The 19,804-nt window shown below is 39.8% G+C and overlaps 1 protein-coding gene across 2 annotated transcripts; it reads left to right on the top strand.

The window, feature by feature from the left end:
- Positions 1 to 180: 180 nt before the first annotated feature.
- On the top strand, positions 181 to 19,502 carry LOC148358469 (period circadian protein homolog 2-like). 2 transcript variants are annotated; one of them, XM_088346317.1, is made up of 22 exons: positions 181 to 332; positions 3,698 to 4,241; positions 5,359 to 5,451; positions 6,659 to 6,813; positions 6,895 to 7,016; positions 7,129 to 7,330; positions 8,344 to 8,395; positions 9,217 to 9,359; positions 9,455 to 9,533; positions 9,617 to 9,723; positions 9,836 to 9,989; positions 10,731 to 10,839; positions 10,917 to 11,193; positions 11,271 to 11,409; positions 11,488 to 11,624; positions 12,632 to 12,829; positions 13,033 to 13,278; positions 13,790 to 14,835; positions 15,162 to 15,390; positions 15,471 to 15,705; positions 15,800 to 15,950; positions 16,804 to 19,502. In XM_088346317.1, exons 2-22 carry the CDS (start codon positions 3,799 to 3,801, stop codon positions 16,957 to 16,959), a joined length of 4,473 nt encoding a protein of 1,490 aa, XP_088202443.1. In that variant the 5' UTR covers positions 181 to 332; positions 3,698 to 3,798; the 3' UTR covers positions 16,960 to 19,502. The 2 variants fall into 2 exon arrangements, with proteins under 2 accessions (XP_088202443.1, XP_088202442.1); XM_088346316.1 differs by having other exon boundaries at positions 6,659 to 7,016.
- Positions 19,503 to 19,804: the final 302 nt, after the last annotated feature.

Raw genomic sequence — 19,804 nt, 5'->3', positions numbered from 1 at the left:
ATATAAAATGATTGACAGGAACACTGAGCAATGAGCTTAGCTCTTGGCAATACCGTCATCTTTCCCATGGAAACCCGTAATTCTTAACCAATAGCAGAAGGGTAAAGGCGGGGTCAGAATTGAGGTCGCGATGCGACTTCTCTGATTGGCTGGTGTAGCTAAACCGGAGAGAACCGGGGCTGGACCCTTTTCAACTACTGTGTCAGCCTGTCTGAATGCCGTCTCCCATTGAGGAATACTGAGCTAGATCTGGATCTTCTCTTCGCCTTTCGACTTTATTCTTACAAGAAACCTTCGACTTCCCGAAAGGGCATTTTATCTTCACAAATCAGGTGAGTTTGGGCTGAAATTCATGCTTGTAAATGTAATAAGAGCGTAAAAATAAGTTGCATAACGGAAACCGTTCTGCGCATGCGCGGCCATTCAGCTTGCTCTACTTTTTTCATGTTTTAAAACGCAAAAATGATATTTCAATGTTTTGTGAATACATTTCTAGTAAGATCATGTTGATATATCTGACTATGGGTGAAATCGGCATCGAAAATGACGTTTTAGCCTCCGTTTTGAAGCATTCTGGTCACTTTTACATAACTGTGTCAGTGTACCGTGCTGTGGATTGCAGGTCAACGTGTGTGTGGATTGCGAATAGCAGGTCACTGTGGGTGCGGGGGGATAGGAGATACTTTTTGACCAATTTGATCGATTTTTGATCATATATTTGCTAAATGTAACATTCAAGGAAAATGACTGTTGGAAATAATCAGTCTTTGTCAATGTAATGAAATTTATTAACACAGTAATTCGTTCACGCTTTTATCAAATAGCCCCATAAACAACCATTGGAGATTAAAGTACAATACATATATTATAAACCTTAAGTAGGAATACTGTATCCGATTGAAATGAGGCAAATTTTCTGTTGTATAACGGCAGAATGTCAGGGATTGGCCAAGCCAGGGTTGTTTTTTTTCCTGGTTCTCAGGCCTTAGCAGAGAAACTCTTACATTTCTTCTCACATTAACCTATTTGACAATATAAATTATTCATATTTTTCAAACAATCTGTGGCACATATCTCCCCTAAATGGTTTCCCAAGATTTTCTTATACTCCTATAATTCTGGCAGATTAAACTTTTGATCCAGGAAACCCATATTCTGATTTTTATTTTACTGTACACTGTTTTCGTGTTTACAACTTAAAGCTGTTATAGTATTGTTGTCTTGATTCATGTTGCATCTGTGGTGAAATCAGCTTAACAAAAGACATCAAGGAACAGTTGCAAGTTTTTATTTCTAAAGTCCTGAGAATGTTGTTGACTCATGGAATTTCTGTGAAAAATGTCCATGGAGAGCACCATGCTCGGGTGAAATTTAAAACCTTATGGTTTTATGAAACAGGGCTGTGAAGAGGAGCTTTGAGCTGTACTGGATCCATATCCATGTGACTGGTGCAGCCGTTGTATAATGCGGCGAGAGCGGGGCTAGTATGACTGGCTCAGCCCCTGAATGATGATGCAGAGCTGCAAGCACTACGGAACTTGACTTCAGTTCCATTATGTCATTCGGAGAGTTGTGCTTTTGTGAGCATGTACTGAAGGGAACTTCTTTTTATTTATCCTATTGCGTTTTGATGTTCGTTTGAAGGGGTCTTTGGTAAGTGTTTTTTTTAAAAGGTGTTGTGTGATCAGGTCTAAATGTCTAGTTGAGACTTTTTCTTTCTTTAATTACATAAAATGTATCTTTGTTTGTTTTTACATGATTAAATCCAGCTTCATTAAGTAATGTTGCCATTTATCTGGAAATAGGTTTTTATTGATTCTCCTGCAATGTAGATTGCTGAAGATCATAATTCTGTGGTGTGGAGACTGTGCATTATACAATTTATGGACAATAAGTGTGACATACATAATATCGTGAAAAATGTTTGGATGGATATCCATTTTAGAAATGTAAGATGTTATACATATTGTGCAAGTTACATAAATTATTCTAAAGTAACGACAAAGGAGATGCATTTGCTGTGAAACATGAATATTTTGTTTGTTTGTTTGTACATGATTCAATTGTTTGTTTGTTTGTAAATGATTCAAATTGAATCTTTTCTTCCGGCGCCGTCACGAATGGCAGCCACTCCAGCAGCTCCCGTGTTATTTTCGATTGTTCTCGATTGTTCTCAGCTCAGGGATGCTGCTGGAAATGTGAATTTCCCTTCGGGGATGAACAAAGTATCTATCTATCTATCTATCTATCTATCTAGACCTGGTGATTGCTGTTCCTAGTTGTAACCTGCTGACACTCCTTACACTCTCCTGACTGGCTATTGGTTAGAACCAATAGGAAGGCTTCTCTTAACTGCTTTTCTATTATCAGTCTCAACTTTTAGAGCACTTCAACAGCCGTAGGATATGTAGATGCTTGGAATTAATGCATATTTTAAGAAAATACTTAAACGTATCGAGTAGTATCCGTGTTCTTCATAGGTTGCCTTTGTAAAGCGTGTGGAATTTGCTTGCAAAAGATGGCTTGGATGAATAAGGTAGCTGCTGCTTGTTTGGATTTTTCTCCGCAGATGTGATAGAAATATCCTGTAAGTACTACCCAATGAAATCCGAAGATGATAAAGTAGCACATTTCCTAAGTTGCTGACCTAATGTGTTCTTTTTGGAGTCTTTATCAATGTGAAAGTGACATGAACTATCCTTTAAACTGAAATATGTTGTCTTTGTAAGATAACTTAAATTTTGCTGTCGTAATTGTAGATCTGCGCATCATATATTTCAGCAAATACCGTAGTGATTTTGCCTGCACAGCTCTGCATTACATGAAGTAAAATGTTTTAATGGTACACTTTTTTAAAAATACTGTAATTTTCAATCACAATATCAGGTGTATGTGTGTGCACCATAGGAGAGACCTGATTTAATATTTTAAAAGACTGATAGCCATCTTCTCCATTGGCAATGACAAATACTTTTGCACTGCAAGCAATAAATTCTTGTTTTACCAGTATATTTCAATCAATACAAAAAATCATCAAAATGAGAAATACTTGCATTGGATTTCTAGTTAAACATGAAAAACTTTTAATGATCAGTCATCATTTTGCTCATTTGAGCTATGTTTTTTTCTATAACAAAAACAATCTTAAAATAAATTGGAAAAACTGTTAATTAAAAATGTTAACCTTGAAAGGTTGGAATATTCTGTGCCTGTCTGGTCGGACTGATTTATTTTGGGAGATGGTGGCCTTTCATTTTGCTTCATTTTTCTACCTTTTTGATGGGATGATGACCAGATTATTTTAATGTAAAGTTTCTCCTAATTATTATCAATTGCTGTTATATTTTACGGATCCCTTAACTGCTCGGGTCGTTGAGACACCACTCCCTGTGGTGTGTCTAGGGCAAGTACAGCCTGGCAGCACCCATCCCTCTCCAGGCTGTTTTTTGTGAAGAGGTTTGTCCCCCCCAGATTAAACGGATAGTACTGGCTACCCGTAGCAAGATAACCCTCCTGATCTGACTCAGATAAAGCACCTTTATCACTCGGTCGCTGTTGTTTTTCGCCGTCCCACTCTTCGGCACTGACAGGCGGCGGCATGTGAAAATACTGATACTGCTCGCATTATTTGTTGTTGGGCATTGCAATATGGATGCAACATAATTAACACAATTAGTCTTTTTTTCTATTTTTCTAGAAAACCTCCATCCTAGTGAGGGATCAACATTGATCGCAACACACAGTATTGCCATGGGAAAGACGACTTAGACTCCACTCTACTCCCTTTTGGCCCATTCCATGTCAGAGAACAGCGAACCACAACATTACCTCTACCCAACCCTGGAAGGGCGGGAACGCTCCCGCGAAAGGGTTGGCCTTCAGGCGGAGGAAGGGGATATCCCCCCGTGCTCCACAATCGGCCAACTTCATCGCATGGCTAGCAGTTACAACGAAGGTTGTGCCCGGCGGGACGAGGGCGACATGGAACCAGAATTGGGATTGGCTTCGGAGGGCAGTGACAGCAGCCAAGAGCATCCCACCTCTCCCGCTTCCCCCCACGATGAAAGGAAGCGGACCCACTTACACGAAGACGTTGAAATGGCCGGCTCCAGCGGGAGCGGGACCGAATCCCACGGCAACGAATCGCACGGAAACGAGTCCCACGGCAACGAATCGGTGGGAAGTTCCAATGGAAACGGAAAAGATTCCGCTCTCCACGAGTCATCGGAAAGCAACAAGAGGTGAAAATATTCACATCCACTCAATCGTGTACCAATGTTTCGCCGTTATGTAGAAGCGCGCCATCTAGGTCATGGAAGTATGGATCATTAAATATAATAGAGGGACCATTTTCTTCTCTGAGTCATGGTGGCAATGCTGTTTGCTTGCTATAGACTTAAAGATGGAAGTGAGGGAAATCGGAATTAGATCCACAAACACTGCAACTATTGCATTTTAGGAATGTACTGCCAAGAAAACTGCGACAATGCGATCTGTGATCGTTATAAAGCATGGGTTTCTAAACTGTGACACCGGAAGCCTATGTGGCTTGCTGGCCAATTTACTAACAGCTCACTACACATGCTAAAATGTTGTTTGTTCCTAGAAATGTTTTTTTTTTAATAACCTTTTCTTTTAAAGTTCCTCACAATATTCTCCTTACTGCCCCCAAAAGCCTTATTCAAATAGCGTTAAAGGTGCTGATGCCCTATAAACACTTTTTTGTAGCTTTTTAAACTGTATTCCTATTATAACATGAAAAACAATAAATTTTTCGGAAAAAGGAGATGTGGCATTCTTTTTGAAATTTTAAAAATATCCTTAGAATAGAAAAAAGAACATCGTTGCCCTCAGGCTCATGATTCAGGGCTTTCCAGTCTTAGAAGTAATGGATTGAAAAACAGCTGCTAACCTAAGGTTATAATAGTCACCCTAAAATCTGCAAAATTCTTAGACGGGACTGTGCAATAATAGCAAGAGATCATTCAATTCTATTTTGATAGGTTTATTTGTATTTAATATTATTTTTATTTTACTTCTCTTAAACTACCGCTATTTAGGATAATAAATTATCTTGTAGATGTTCTTGTACCATCAGGGTGGCACTTTTTATTTTATTGTGCAATTCACTTGTTACAATGACATTAAATTCTATTGTATTTCATCTTTCCATCATTTTTAGTGTCATAATTGGGGCAAACACTTTTTCTGTAACTTTTTATTCCATGCATTTGTCTGAAACATTTAAATGCAAACTTTTTTATTTGGTATAAGGTGCTGTTTTTTGAACTTTTACAGTACTTTGGGTGTTCTCACAGCCATTTCAATAACATATTGGTCTCAATTATTTCATTATAGCTCAAACTCTCACAGCCCTTCACCTCCGAGCAGCTCTAATGCCTTCAGTCTGGTGAGCTCCGAGCAGGACAATCCATCAACTAGTGGCTGCAGGTCAGTACACACGTTGCACATGGTCGCAGACCCAAAATTGTCAACACAAAATATCGTATGTTCCCACAAGCATCCAAACTAGGCCTTATTGATTATTGATAATGGAGAGTTATTTCAAGCTCGTGTAGTATGAAAATGGTAAAAGTAAGAAAAGGACTGTTTCAAATAAAGTCCTAACGCCAACCCAAACTTAAAATATATGAAAATGTACAGTCTGTTTGAGTGCATCTAAGAAATGGACGTACTTGCAGGCGCCACGCAAGCAGGTTGATAGAGTGCAATGATGATTTTTAAGCCCGAAGATGGCTTCAACAAGTGTAGCATTTTCAAATACCAGACAGCACCTTTAAATAATGGTTTGTATACCTGTATGTGAAATCAATAATGAGAAAAGAACAATAAATTCAAAAATAAATGTTGTTGCTCAAGTTATTTATAAAATGCTCTAAGAACCAATTGTTAAATTTAGAGTTTAGAATTCAAGTAGACACTCAAAATGTTTCTCCTTGCAACTTTAAAATCCATTAATGTCTTTTCTGCCTATTTTGAGTATCTACAAAAGTTCTAAAGTTTAAACTTTACAAGTACAAATGTCAATAAAAATACTTTCTAATTGGAACACATTCAGAATCGCCAATTAAGTTGTTTGAAGTTGTTAACTTATAAGTAAATAGATAGAAAATCATCAGGCCTGACAATGTCATTTTCTTAATGATTTTTCGAGGAAAAATAAATTAAAATAATAATAAAAAAGGGTTTTTAAACCAATTTTAGATTAAGTAGAAGGAAAAAGATATTCTTACAAATAGTATAATCATTGTTTAAACAGTTGGGGTTGTTCTTTACGAAGACAACAGCGTGATCTGTATATTTAAGTAGCTTTTATTTATTTATATATCACAGCTAGATTGTGATTTTTAATAACAGTCCCCAGCAAGGAGAAAACCTCTTGTATTAATTAATCTTGAAAAGTATGAGATTTCCGACTTTGGATGATTGAGGCTGGGTTATCGCCTTGTCAAAAGTTGAAGTGTACCTTGGGTGTAATAGTGTCGGGTTCCTTCGTTCCCCCGCAATCACATGTCAGTGACTGTGGCCCACCTCGGTGCCAGTCAATCCCATCATCCTTCCTCCGCTCAAACGGTTGCCAGCACTGGTGAGACCTTTTCTCTGATGCACGTGTGTTTGTCTCGTGTACGCTTTGCAGTAGCGAACAGTCTGCTAAAGCCAAGACCCAGAAGGAGCTCTTCAAGACCCTGAAGGAGCTAAAGATGCATTTGCCCATGGAGAAGAGGGGCAAGGGCAAGTCCAACACTGTCAACACACTCAAATATGCCCTGCGCTGTGTCAAGCAGGTGAAAGGTAAGATTTTGTGTAACTCAGCCATCTTTAGTCATGTTCTCAAGCATCAACTCGTACAAATTTTGCCTTACCACTTTTCAGCCAATGAGGAATATTACCAGATGCTGATGATCAACGACAGCCAACCACCTGGTTTTGAAGTGTCTTCTTACACCATTGAGGAGATCAACAGCATTACTTCTGAATACACCCTTAGGAACACAGTAAGATATTTTAGAACACACTTGGGAAGATTTCACACACTGCATTACCCTGTCCTTTCTTTTTACCGCACTACTTTTTGCTTGACAAATATGTCCTCTTTTAATTTGACAGGACATCTTTGCCGTGGCTGTGTCACTTATTACGGGGAAAATAGTTTACATCTCGGATCAGGCAGCCACCATTCTCAACTGCAAGCGCGAAGTCTTCCATAACGCCAAGTTTGTGGAATTCTTGACGCCCCAGGATGTGAGCGTGTTCTACAGCTTCACCACGCCGTACCGCTTGCCCTCATGGAGCATGTGCACCGGAGCAGGTAACGGCAATTTCCAAAAAAGTGTTACATTTGAACACGTTTCACAGAGGTTGTATCCCCACCAGCTGCTCCAAGCACGTGGAAACCCCACATGAAACCCACATCTCGCCACCTGCGCACACGTTTCCTTCGCATAGACCACCTACTCACACATGCCCGTACAGACATCACGCATATTTGGTGACATCACACAAACCGATTCATGCATATGCGTAGACACCTGCTACGCTATTTTCGGTTAAACGTGTTACATTAGGGCTGCAACAAAGGAGTGTTTTAAAATTCAATTAATCTGACGGACATTGTGATTGATATTTTGGATAAACTTATTTTCATTTCAGTTCCTGTAGTATAAAACCACATTGTTTCGAATGACCATTTTTGAAAATATTAATTTTTGAGTTGCTCAGAAAATCTAAAATGTTTGTCTTTATTTCCCCAACTTTTGTACAGTCAATTTATTATTGTTTTTCGATTTATCGAACTTTCCCTCCCCTTTTTAAAGTTTCAATGTTATTCAATGTCTTTTTTAGTACATTATATCAAACAAATCCTTTTATAAAATAAAGGCGTCCAAACTTCAACCGTTTTGGTATTTTTTATATTTTGTTTACGGCCTTTAAAAAAAAAAAGAAAATACAGTCCTCTTCAAAAACATGTGATTTATCGGTCCCTTTGGCAAACTTCCCCCCTAGCATTTTTCTTTGGCGTCCCAAAAAAACAAATCACATTCAACCAATATTCCTCACTTAAATATAATGGCCCTATTTTTAATTGCAGTTAAATTAGAACAACTATAGTTTGCTTATATTAGTTGAATAAGGGCCATTTATTGTTCCGCAATTCAAATATTGCAGCTTGATTGGTTATGTCCAGGTCAAGAGCGAGACTTATTTTCTTTTCTTTTTTTGGTCTCCACCAAACTTCAACGGATGTGTAATTATGGAAATGCGCACTCTTGATTATGTATTCATCCTGCTTTCCACCCTCCTCCTCCCTCTTGTCTTATTCAGAGTCGTCTCCCACGGAGTGCATGCAGGAGAAATCCTTTTTTTGCCGCATCAGGTGAGTGAGAGTGCACAAAAAATACTGTGATTCATAGGGTTTTTATTATAACAATCCCTGAGTAAGCTAATCGGGGCCTTTAGTTTTTTTGAAGCTGTGAGTGTCTACTTTGGTTGTGATGAATGCAAAATACTTCTTTTTGAGTAAAATTATTCTGAAGTAACAGTTACGTTTACTTTAGTAACACAATTCGACACCGTGCGTACTTGGGAGCCTAAGTGCACGCTTTATTTGATTAAACCCGAAGCTGTACTTTGCCGCTGCACTTTGGCGCCTAGCGCACTTTGAGGAGCAGCTTTGGGTTTACTTCGGGCATGGTCCCTCAAATCAAATTTATCGGTCCGGTTCAGGCTTATATACCCGCAGGTTAGGTTAGATTTTATAGGCCTGATCTTACCTCTAGTGTGAGTGCAAGAATTATGTATCAATTATAAACTTTTGTTATGGGCCATGCAAAAAATTAAAGTCGCATTTCCCAGTGGTATGTTGTAATGGGAAGAACTTCCTGCAACTGAAAATGCAAAATACATATTATTTTCATTTTTGCCCAACATTGTATGGTAAGAGATTTGTCTCAAAGCAAGTATATTTGTAATTTACTCAAGATCTAGAAATCATATGTCTTGACAAATTAACATGCAATATGAAAAACTATATATATAAATAGCGCAGATATTTGTGGCTCTGCAAAGCACATGGTTAACACCATTTTTTTCTTTTAATGATACTGGAGAAATTGCTTTGAAAATCCTAAAAAGTTATTGAATTCTGCCGTGAAAAAGGTGTACTAAGCCTGTTAAATGGTTGTGTCTGTTTTTTAGTGGTGGAAAGGAACATTATGGGGATATGCAGTACTACCCGTTCCGCATGACTCCTTATCTCATGAAAGTTCAAGGTGCGGAATTGTCTGAGGAGCAGTTTTGCTGCCTCCTTCTGGCAGAGAGGGTGCACTCAGGTTATGAAGGTAAAAACTCTCATATTACCTTGAAATAGAGGGATTAGGTTTTAGATTTTGAGAACTTGACTAATGCAGAGCTTTTGTCTTTTCCCCTGGGCTAGCACCCAGAATCCCTCCCGACAAGCGCATTTTCACCACCACACACACACCTAACTGCGTTTTTCAAGATGTGGATGAAAGGTGAGGAGAAAAACCTGATGTACTTGATAAATGATCTTCTGCTGGTTCATGTAAAAAAATGCTATCTAAATGTCTTTCTTCAGGGCTGTTCCACTGTTGGGTTACCTGCCCCAGGACTTGATTGGGACACCCGTCCTTCTCAATCTGCACCCAAACGACAGGCCTATCATGCTTGCTGTGCATCGCAAGAGTAAGGCTAGATTTTGTTATTTTGGTTAATGTATGCTATCTGGCTGTATTAATTAGGGACATGATTTGGAATTTTATGAAAACCATCTTTAATGAGTCCTATCCACCAACAGTTTTGAAGTATGCCGGTCAGCCATTTGACCATTCTTCAATACGATTCTGTGCAAGAAATGGTGAATACATCACCATTGACACCAGCTGGTCCAGTTTTGTGAACCCCTGGAGTCGCAAAGTTTCGTTTGTCATCGGAAGGCACAAAGTTCGCATGTAAGTCTTTTCATGCACACTATAAAAAATGTTACTCTCTTGAAAAAGTAAAAGTTGTACTTAGGATGTGCAAAATGACTTGCTAAACCTCCCACAGACAATTATTTTCCTGTTATGCTAAGCTGTTCAACTTGTCTTTTCATTTTGCTTTACTGTGTTTGTATTTTTTTTTTGTAAAATTAGAAAAATAATGCATAAAATGAGCACATTTTCATCCGTTTGCTAGATCATGACATTCGAACAGCTTTAAGGATAATTTTTTTATGCTAATAAAAAAAAAATATATGCATTGTTTACTTGCCTAAAACGGGATACTCAATGGTGGTGAAATCATTTAGTCCAATGGTCCCTAATCTAAATTAATAACATTTATTTTCTAATTGACAAAATTAAAATCAATCTAAATTTAGTCTTTTACCCCTAATATTTTAAATAAATATCAATTGCAACAAAGGCTCCAACTTTAATTCAAATTCTTTGACATTTATTTAATAAGACCACAAGCCGTGACTTTTTTTCAGGTCTCTTTTCTTTTGAATAGCAACGGCATTTGGAAAGTAAGATCACGTTATTTGTTCCAAACTTTGTCCAATACTTATCTGCTAATACATTTTAGTATTATCTGTCTAATATTAATACTTAAAATGGACTCAAAGTTTTAATGGCATACCATCCTCACATGTAAAGTTTGTTAACTTTCAAGATGAGTTTAACTTAAGTATTTTTTCCCCTCTTCTTCAGGGGTCCTGTAAATGAAGACGTTTTTGCAGCACTTGCTTTTAATGAAGGGAAAATGATGGACTCGGACATCCAAGAAATTAGCGAGCAGATCCACAGGCTACTCCTTCAAGTATGGACACAATTTCCAGTTGATCTAAACATACGCCAACTTTTGCTAGTTTCCCTAATTGATTTCTTTGTCTTTAGCCGGTTCACAACATAGGATCTAGCGGTTATGGTAGCCACGGCAGCAACGGCTCCCACGAACAGCAGGTGAGCAACGGTTCTTCCAGCGAAAGCAACGGCAACGTGATAGCCGGCAACACCACAGAAGAGACCGGCAAAGCCAAGCCTACCAGGACCTTCCAGGAGATTTGCAAGGGAGTTCACATGCTGAAGAACCAGGACTCTCAGATGTGCCTGCGTTCCCCGCCGCCATCGCCAGCTCCTTCTCCCTGCAAGCCGGAAAAGAAGAACTCCGATGGTAAGCTCAGTTCTGTATCAAAATTTCATTTAAAGTTTCACTCTTCTCTAAATGTTATGCTCTTTGTTGCTCTGCAGTGTCTCAAAAGAGTCCAATGGTGCGTCTGAAGGATTCTGCGCCAAGGGACAATAATGTGGCCAGCATTGATGAATTCACCTTCAAAGACCAGACCTCCTGCTCCTACCAGCAGATTAGCTGCCTTGACAGTGTCATGCGGTAAGTGTGTGTCAAAATGCGTATTTGTTTTTTTGGTCTTCAAATTTAAGACGCTCACTCATCTGTGTCTTTTCACAGATATCTGGAGAGTTGCAACATCCCCATCACTGTAAAAAGGAAATACCAGTTCTCTTCAAACACCACCTCCTCCAACTCTGATGATGACAAAAAGTGTGCAGAGGACACGGTGCAAACGCCTGGCGGTCCCAACACAGGTGTGTGCTGCTAACACACATATTTGGGCGGGATGGTTTTTAGATGCTGTTCTGTTGCATTTCTAAAAAAGTCAATAATGAATTGTATGGTTTGGTTAAAACTGGAATTATAACGTTTGTATGAATGTTTTTGTAACAATTCCTGAAAGAGTAAATCATGTCTTGTTAGTTAGGTTAAAATGTAATTATAATTGTTGTATGTATGTTTTTGTATTGTGTTTGTGTTTTCCACATTTCCAGTGCCATCTACTGGGATCGTGCCATTCATAGATTGCGTAGTCAAGTCAAGTCATGTTTATCTTTGTAGCCTTTGATCACAAGAAGTCTCAAAAAGCTGTACAGACTACTGTATCATTACTATATTTGTGATCATCTTTTGTGTGACCTACACACATATGGCCAATTCTCCTTTCGACTCTAAACTTCAATTCAATCGATTTGATTTAAAAGCTTTAAACGTTATTTACATATAAATCAGTTAAACCAGCAGTGATCAAGCGATAGCCAAATAGCCACTTGCTGCCTGCCAACCTTTCTTCAGAAGCCCACAGGATAGGTTAAAAAGATTTGCTCCTGAAAAAAAGTTCCTTTATGAACTGTGTGAAGCTTTTATCAAACTTTTAAATACGTAATAACCTCATTAACTGCCAGTGACGTCCATAGGCAGTGAATAAGTTACCTATTCAAGATTAGTTTCGCTTAATTTTACAAATGGCATGGATTCATGTTCTATTCAGTATACTGACAGATATTTTTATAGTGGATCAAAAGGTCTATGACTACCTCAGTATGTTGTTAAATGCTAATCTGACCTAGCCAGCTACCAGTTTATAGATGGATACTAATGGTGAAGTGCTTTATAAAATACAGTTTGTCTGTCTTCCCTAATAATGGGAGCTGTCCGTCTTCGTTTTTTTCTTGCATCAGATTCACTTATTTTAAATTTAGTGAGCAGACAAAAAGAGACTGAAAAGATTGACAGCCATCACTCGGTGACTCTTTTTTAGATTCTTTGATGCTCGAGGGCCAGCCTGGATTGTCTAACATGAAAGCGCTGAAGAAGTCCGAAGCCGCAGTGGTCGGAGCACCAATGGGACCTCTTCCCTTGCCCAGCAAGGCAGAAAGCGTTGTGTCAATCACATCTCAGTGTAGCTATAGCAGCACCATTGTGCATGTGGGAGACAAGAAGCCCCAACCGGACTCTGGTAAGCCGCTCGAAAAATTACAATTCCCTCAGAGTCAGAACACAAAAAGAAGCAATGACACAAGGCCTTGTAAAGCTACCTTATGCAAGACAACCTATTAGAGCAGTAGAAAAATGCCATACAGAAACAAGAGCGTAAAAGAGCATCATCACTTATTCAATGAAAATTCTCTGAAAGGTGACCGATGATTGATGTTTTGGCAGAAATAATAGAGGACGTGGCCGAGAGCCCCGCCCCTCCGGCTCCCCCCGTTAGTGTGGTGTCTCCGCTGAGCCAGGAGAAAGAAGCCTACAAGCGGCTCGGGCTGACCAAGCAGGTCCTGGCAGCCCACACCCAGAAAGAAGAACAGGCCTTCCTCAATCGCTGCAGAGAACTCTGCAAAGCCAGGACATTCCAAAAGGACTGTTCCAGCCATCTGCACAGACAGAAGGGCTCCGCCAATCCTGAAGGTAAACAATATTTTATTCAACACTCCTTTGCCTTTAGAATTTATTACTATTGTTTTATAATTTTACAAAATGATCTGCCTTCATTGACTCAACTTTTCATCTTCTCTTCTAGTAGCATTTTAATTACTATTTACCAATTTTCCAATATAAAATTCAAATCTTTTTTTTTTTTTTTTTGCTTATTTTAGCTATTCTTCTACATACTACTTTTTTTACATTTGGTTCAGAGTAATGTATTTGCACTGGAGTAGCAAGCAAGACAAATGGTTGTTTGCTTATTCTGTTAAGGGTCTAAATTTCGAATACTAACACTAAAAATATATGTTACATTACAAGTATAAGATACTTTTTCAAAATTACAAGATAACCTGCATTGTGTATTATATTGTTTTTTTGTTTTTTTAATCTGGTGTTGTGTCGGGCAAATCCGTGCTACTAATGATTCTTAAAATCCAGTAATTGATTAAGTATAGTACAACCAATTTTTTAACCTCTTAATATGCCACTTCAGAAACATCAGGACGACGAGGTGCTGCTAAACAGGGCACCGCTAGGCCAGAGACCACTGCCAAGAAGGGGAACCGCAATAGAAAGTCTAAGAAACCTCGTATGAAGCATCCTGAATCGTCAGACAGCGCTGTGTCAAACCGCAAACCCCGACCACCTCTTCAGGGTCTCAACCAAACTTCATGGTCACCATCAGAAGCCTCCTTGTCAGCTTTCAATGTGTCCTACCCAGCCATGGTGCCTACATACCAGCTGTACCCCCCGGCCCCTGCTGCACCGGCACAGGTGCCCCGCCCTGATCCTGCCCTCTCTGCAGGCTTCGTGGAAGGCCAAAGCAGCCAAGTCCCACCCGCTGCCGCACCTTTCCCTGCGCCCATTGTTACGCCTGTGATGGCTTTCGTGCTACCAAACTACCTTTACCCTCAAATGGGACCATTGGGCCAACTGGGGCCTGCTCCGAGACCAGCTTTTTTCCTGGAGCAAGGCCAAACGCAACCTCAGTTTAACAGCCAGCAGCCATTTCAGACCCCACAGCCGTCCTACGCCCTGCAGACGCAGCCCCCCTTCACCAGCCAACAGATTTTCCCTGTGCCCACCGCCTTCCCATCCCAGCAGCCTTTCCAGGCTCGGCCGACTAACTTCACTGCCCAGCAGCCCTTTGCCGCCCAGCCTACATTCACAGTCCAGACCCCATTCGTAGCTCAGGCCCCATACCCGGCTCAGCCATTCCCCTACAGCCTGAGTACCCAACCCCCCAAAGCCCCGGGTTTGGAGCCCAGAGAGGGGGGAGTGGCTTCCCGTTCCTCCACGCCCGCTTCGGGGGCACGCGAGCGAACCACCTCGCCAACACTGTTCGAATCCCGCTGCAGCTCGCCCCTGCAGCTCAACCTTCTGAGCATGGAAGAGGGCCAACGCTCGGTAGAGCGGCAGGATAGCATGGTGGCCTCTGCCGGGCCGCAGGGGGCTGGCACCACACCAGGTTCCGCTGCAGCCGGAGCGCCAGGGGAAAAGAGTGTGACGGCCTTAGCCAAAGCTGAAAATATTCAACAGGTGGGAGATTTCTTTAAAAAAATATTTGTATATATTTATATTCAAGTGTAGTACAGAGGACTTCCATTGAACAGTTTGCAATCAATAAACACAGGTGTTACTATTGAAAAAACAACTCGAACAAATGCTATTTGCCACCTTAATAAGACCTCCAGCTACACTTTTACACCATCCAGAAAGCTAAATTACCTGATTAAAGGTGAAGTACATCATTTAAGATGTCCTTAAAAATTTGAAAGTTAAATATTTTCTCTATTAAGTAGCTGTTAACAATGCCCGGCTTTCAAAATACATTTTTAAAGGAGAGTGTTTCTTTTTGTTGTCAGCTAACACAGATGGAGTCTCCAGAAGATGGCGCACATAGTGACGGACATTCCTCCTCTTGCGACCTTCTGGAAATCCTTCTCCAAGAGCAGGAGGACTCGCACTCCGGCACCGGCTCTGCAACATCCGGGTCCATGGGCTCGGGATCAGGATCCGGATCGGGCTCTGGGTCGGGCTCCGGTTGCAACGGTTGCGGAACATCAGCAAGCGGCGCCTCAGGTAGCAGAACAGGTTCGTTGACACTCGGCGATATGAGTTCAGAGTGAGCTCCTTTCAAGCAGCTTCTAATTTGACTCTAAAACCCCACGCAGGGAGCAGCAACACAAGCAAATACTTTGGCAGTATCGATTCTTTGGAACACGACCCCAAGACAAAAAGCAAAGCCAAGACAAGAGAAGGGGACTCGGATGGGGGGGCGTCGCAAGCCAAGACCTCATCCAAAGCCGAGGGAGAACATTTCATCAAATACGTTCTCCAGGAGCCCCTTTGGCTACTGATGGCCAATGCGGACGACAAAGTCATGATGACATATCAAATGCCATGCAGGTGCGTCGGCATCTCAGTGAAGCAACTCTAATTCGGATTCAGTTTGGGTTTTTTATATTACTGACGTCGAAATGCTGCGTGCCTCGCTCCACAGGGACATTCAGAAGATCTTACGTGAAGACAAGGAGCGACTGAGACAGATGCAGAAGAGCCAGCCACACTTCACCTCGGACCAGCGCCGAGAACTGCTGGAGGAACACCCCTGGATGAGGAGAGGGGGGCTGCCTGCTGCCATCAACGTCAAGGTCAGAACATCGATAACAGCCTTGACGGGCTAGATTTCAGGAGAAGTGTAGCCACTTGAAGTGTTGTCTTAAGTTATGAGGAGATTGCAAGCGCAGCTAACAGCTTTTCCTGTCACACTCAATTCAATTTTTTCCAACACCATTTAAATAACATAGTTCTTAACAAAATAATGAACACCATTCATTAAAGTTGGTCAATTAATAAGATATGCAGGCTAGTAATTAGCATTTGAAAATTTACTTCGTAACATATACACACATATGCAGGGATGGGTAGGGTTACTTTAACTGCATTACTTTCAATCACTTTTGGATTACTCTAATACCAAATATGCTAATAAAAGACAAAAAAAACTAAATATGAGTACAATTATGACTCACAACACGTGGTAAGCTTTCTCTCCTGGCTTTGATCTCATTGATCTCCGGGTAAACTAACATAAAATGCGACAGAAACAAAATGAAAATAAATCCAAACAGCTTGCCAACATCTTTTTTGCCGTTCCATGTATTCCGTTACTCCCCAAGCCTGCACAAAATTTAGTAATTATATTCATATTTAGTTTCTTTTGTCTTTTATTAGCATATTTGGTATTGGAGTAATCCAAAAGTAATTGAAAGTAATCCAGTTAAAGTAACCCTACCCAACCCTGCACATATGTAAGAGAGGATTTGATTTTTTTGTTTTTGCAAAAGTTTGCTCCCCTTAGAGAGTTGTGTTTAATGTACGCCGGATCATCGTCAATCCCTATCAGGAAGAAATAATGATAAAAATAACAGTTTTATCAACCCTGGATTACAGAAGCGTGCAAGTTTATATGAAACGTTAACGGCAATGTGTGTGTGTGCTCAGGAGTGTCTGTACTGTAAAGACGCCGCCGAGGACCACATCGAGGAGAACCTTCCCGAAATGGACTTGGTCGAGATGGGCGAGGAACTGAGCCAGGAATGCGACAACGCTCAGAGCCAATCGGAAGAACCGCCGCCCAAACTGGATTCGGGCTCATGAACGTTAAGCTACCCCACCATGGACCTTTAACTCACATACACAGCACAACATTACAAGACACTAAGCAACCAGGCGCCTGACACTGTTGAACTGAAGCTGTGACGCTTGCACGGTTGCTGCAAAGACGTTTATATGGTGTATCTAAAAGCAAGGACATCACGGCTCCACATGCAGCTGACTCTACATAAGCTCATGGAGGAAATGGACATTTTTCCCTATTATTTAATTCCCTGTAACATTTTTATCTGACTTGAGCTTTCGAAATGTGTTTTTTTTTTTTGTAACTACCATTTTTACTGCACTATTAGGCACACTGGTTTATAAGACGCAAAATATATTTTTTCCATATTTACTTCATATATAAGGTGCATAGAACTAAAACAACAGTAAGAACTATCGTATTTATTTGTTTATACACATACTGTATATATATTGGTGCAATGATTTATCAGTCGACAAATTTCGCAAAGCATTAAATGCAATTATTGCACGAATAAGGCAGTATACTGTACAACCTCGTGTTATAACACACACAAATATATACTTTATGTATTTCCAACTTAAAACAATAGTATTTTGCGTAATATTAGGCGCACCAGGTTATAAAGCTCACTTTATAGTGTTAAGTTGTGCCTCATAGTGCAGAAAAGAGGGTATATGGAAAATAGCACAGTAGGTTTCTTTGCATAGCACTTCCCTAGTCAAAGGTTTGACTAGTACACTAGACTCACCAGCCAATAGAAAATTGTACAGTCAAGCTGTATCTTGCCTCAGCAACGACAATCTATCGATTCAACGTATTTATTTTATTGTCGATTTAAACGAAGACAGGGTTTCTTATGCTACTGCCAAATCACCAGATTGTATATATTTGCAGTTGGCTACTGTATATATTACATTTAAGAGGCATTGCAAGACGTTAAAGGTGAATTTAGTCTTAGTTTCAGCAACTGCAGTATGAAGCCCGCACTTACAGTACAAACAATATTTGAGTAAAGCGCTCCCTATAACCCCCCTTGCCAAAGATGAAGAACATTTAATATTGGTACTTATTTAATTGAAGGGACAATGTGTATTATTTTGCGCCTAATAGTGATAAATAATACACGTAGGTCGGGAAATATTTATTCATTTGACACAACATGAGCCATACCTGACATGAGCCACACCGGACCTAATTGTCGGCTATCTTGCATCTACGGGTACCCAATAACTCCAAAAAGATAGGACAAAAAATGAGAGGCAAAATGATGCGGTTTGGTCACGTAGAGTCTCCTTAGATTTTTGTTTCCTTCTTTGTTCTTTATAAAGCGACATCTAGTATTCAAATAATACACTCTGTCCCTTTATGAATTATTTGTACGAATTGTAAAAACAAAGTTCGGGATCAATATGTAGTAAAAATAAACAAATATTTAAAGGAACAGTGTGTATTATTTAGCGCCTCCTAGTGGTAAAAAAAACTTAATCTGGTAAAGAGAAACTGGATCGATTTAATCAATAAGCAAAAACACATGAATTATGATTTAAACGTTTAAATAATCGACATACCATGCGCTTCAGCTGACATAATTGTCGGCCATCTTGCGCATACAGGTACCCAGATACTCAAAAAGGCTCTGAGCCTCTGTAGTTTGTATTCCTCCTTGCACTTTTTAGCACTTGTTTTAAGTTTCACGGCACAATACAATGTTCAAATAATACACACTGTCCCCTAAAGTAAATGAAGTAGCTTCAAAAAAATTATGCAAGATAGGAACAAAAAAGTACTTTTAAAAAGGTGACGGGCATTTTTAATCAGGGGACCATAGGAAAGAAGTATTTGTATCATATTTTTCCACCTTATTTATTTAGCACTTTAGTAAAAACAAAACTTACACTGTGCTGTACAAGTACAACAAACAGGTCAAAGAAATCTGCCGCTCTGGGACCAGTTTTACAAACTCTTTGGAATGTATCGCAGGCTGGACCAAGAAGATATGTGTAACACATGACATTTTTTATTCATCATACTTCATTACTCAATTGATGTTATGCCTCATTTTGTATGTGTGGGAAGAAACGGGTATATTCGCGTTTCCGGTTACTGTGAGCGAAAAACGGACCTAAAGTGACGGCATCGTGGCTTTCTTTTGGGGTTACTAGAAACCCGAAGCAAGCCCATTTTGCTCTCACTGTATGCATCTTTTAGTTTCAAAGAGACAAATCGGGTTCATAAATCCAGAAATGAAACATGCTCAAAGTGCGACTCTACAAATGTGATATGTATGCCTTACTGTTTTCCTCAAAGAGGGATGTCAATAGTCAAAGAATTTCAGCACTGGTGAGAGTTTGAAGTGAAAGAGGAAACAGCTTGCCCTGTAAATGCGTATTAGGTACAAAGTACTGAGCTTGTGTCATGAACGTTTTTTTTATTGTTGTTGCCACTGTATGAATCCGGTTATATTCAACTATAGTGCAGTTTTGTGCATTATTGTATGTAAGAATGTGTTTGAAAGTTTGTCATAATATTGTAATAAAAATATGAGAACTATTTAAAATGTTGTGGCGGCAGCTCTATTCACATTATGCACTTGCAAATTCCATTATAGAGGACCTGACAAATGGAGAAGAAAATGTCTAAATACAAGTATATGCCTTAAATAAATGAACACGTAAATCAATCATGTACTACCTTATTGTATGACATCATTGCAATTTATTCATGTGTTTATGCCTTTGGTCATTTATTTTGTTATTTATTTCAGTATTTAAGGAATTGACCACTGCACCGATCAACCAATAGGTGAAAAGCTCATCCAGTTGACCAACCCCTCGTATTTAAATAACTCTATAATCACAAAAT

Source organism: Urocampus carinirostris, chromosome 10 (genome assembly GCF_059441175.1).
Source record: "Urocampus carinirostris isolate Australia breed hairy pipefish chromosome 10, RoL_Ucar_1.0, whole genome shotgun sequence".
NCBI classification, from domain to species: Eukaryota; Metazoa; Chordata; class Actinopteri; order Syngnathiformes; family Syngnathidae; genus Urocampus; species Urocampus carinirostris.
This window is presented reverse-complemented; position numbering and strand designations above follow the sequence as displayed.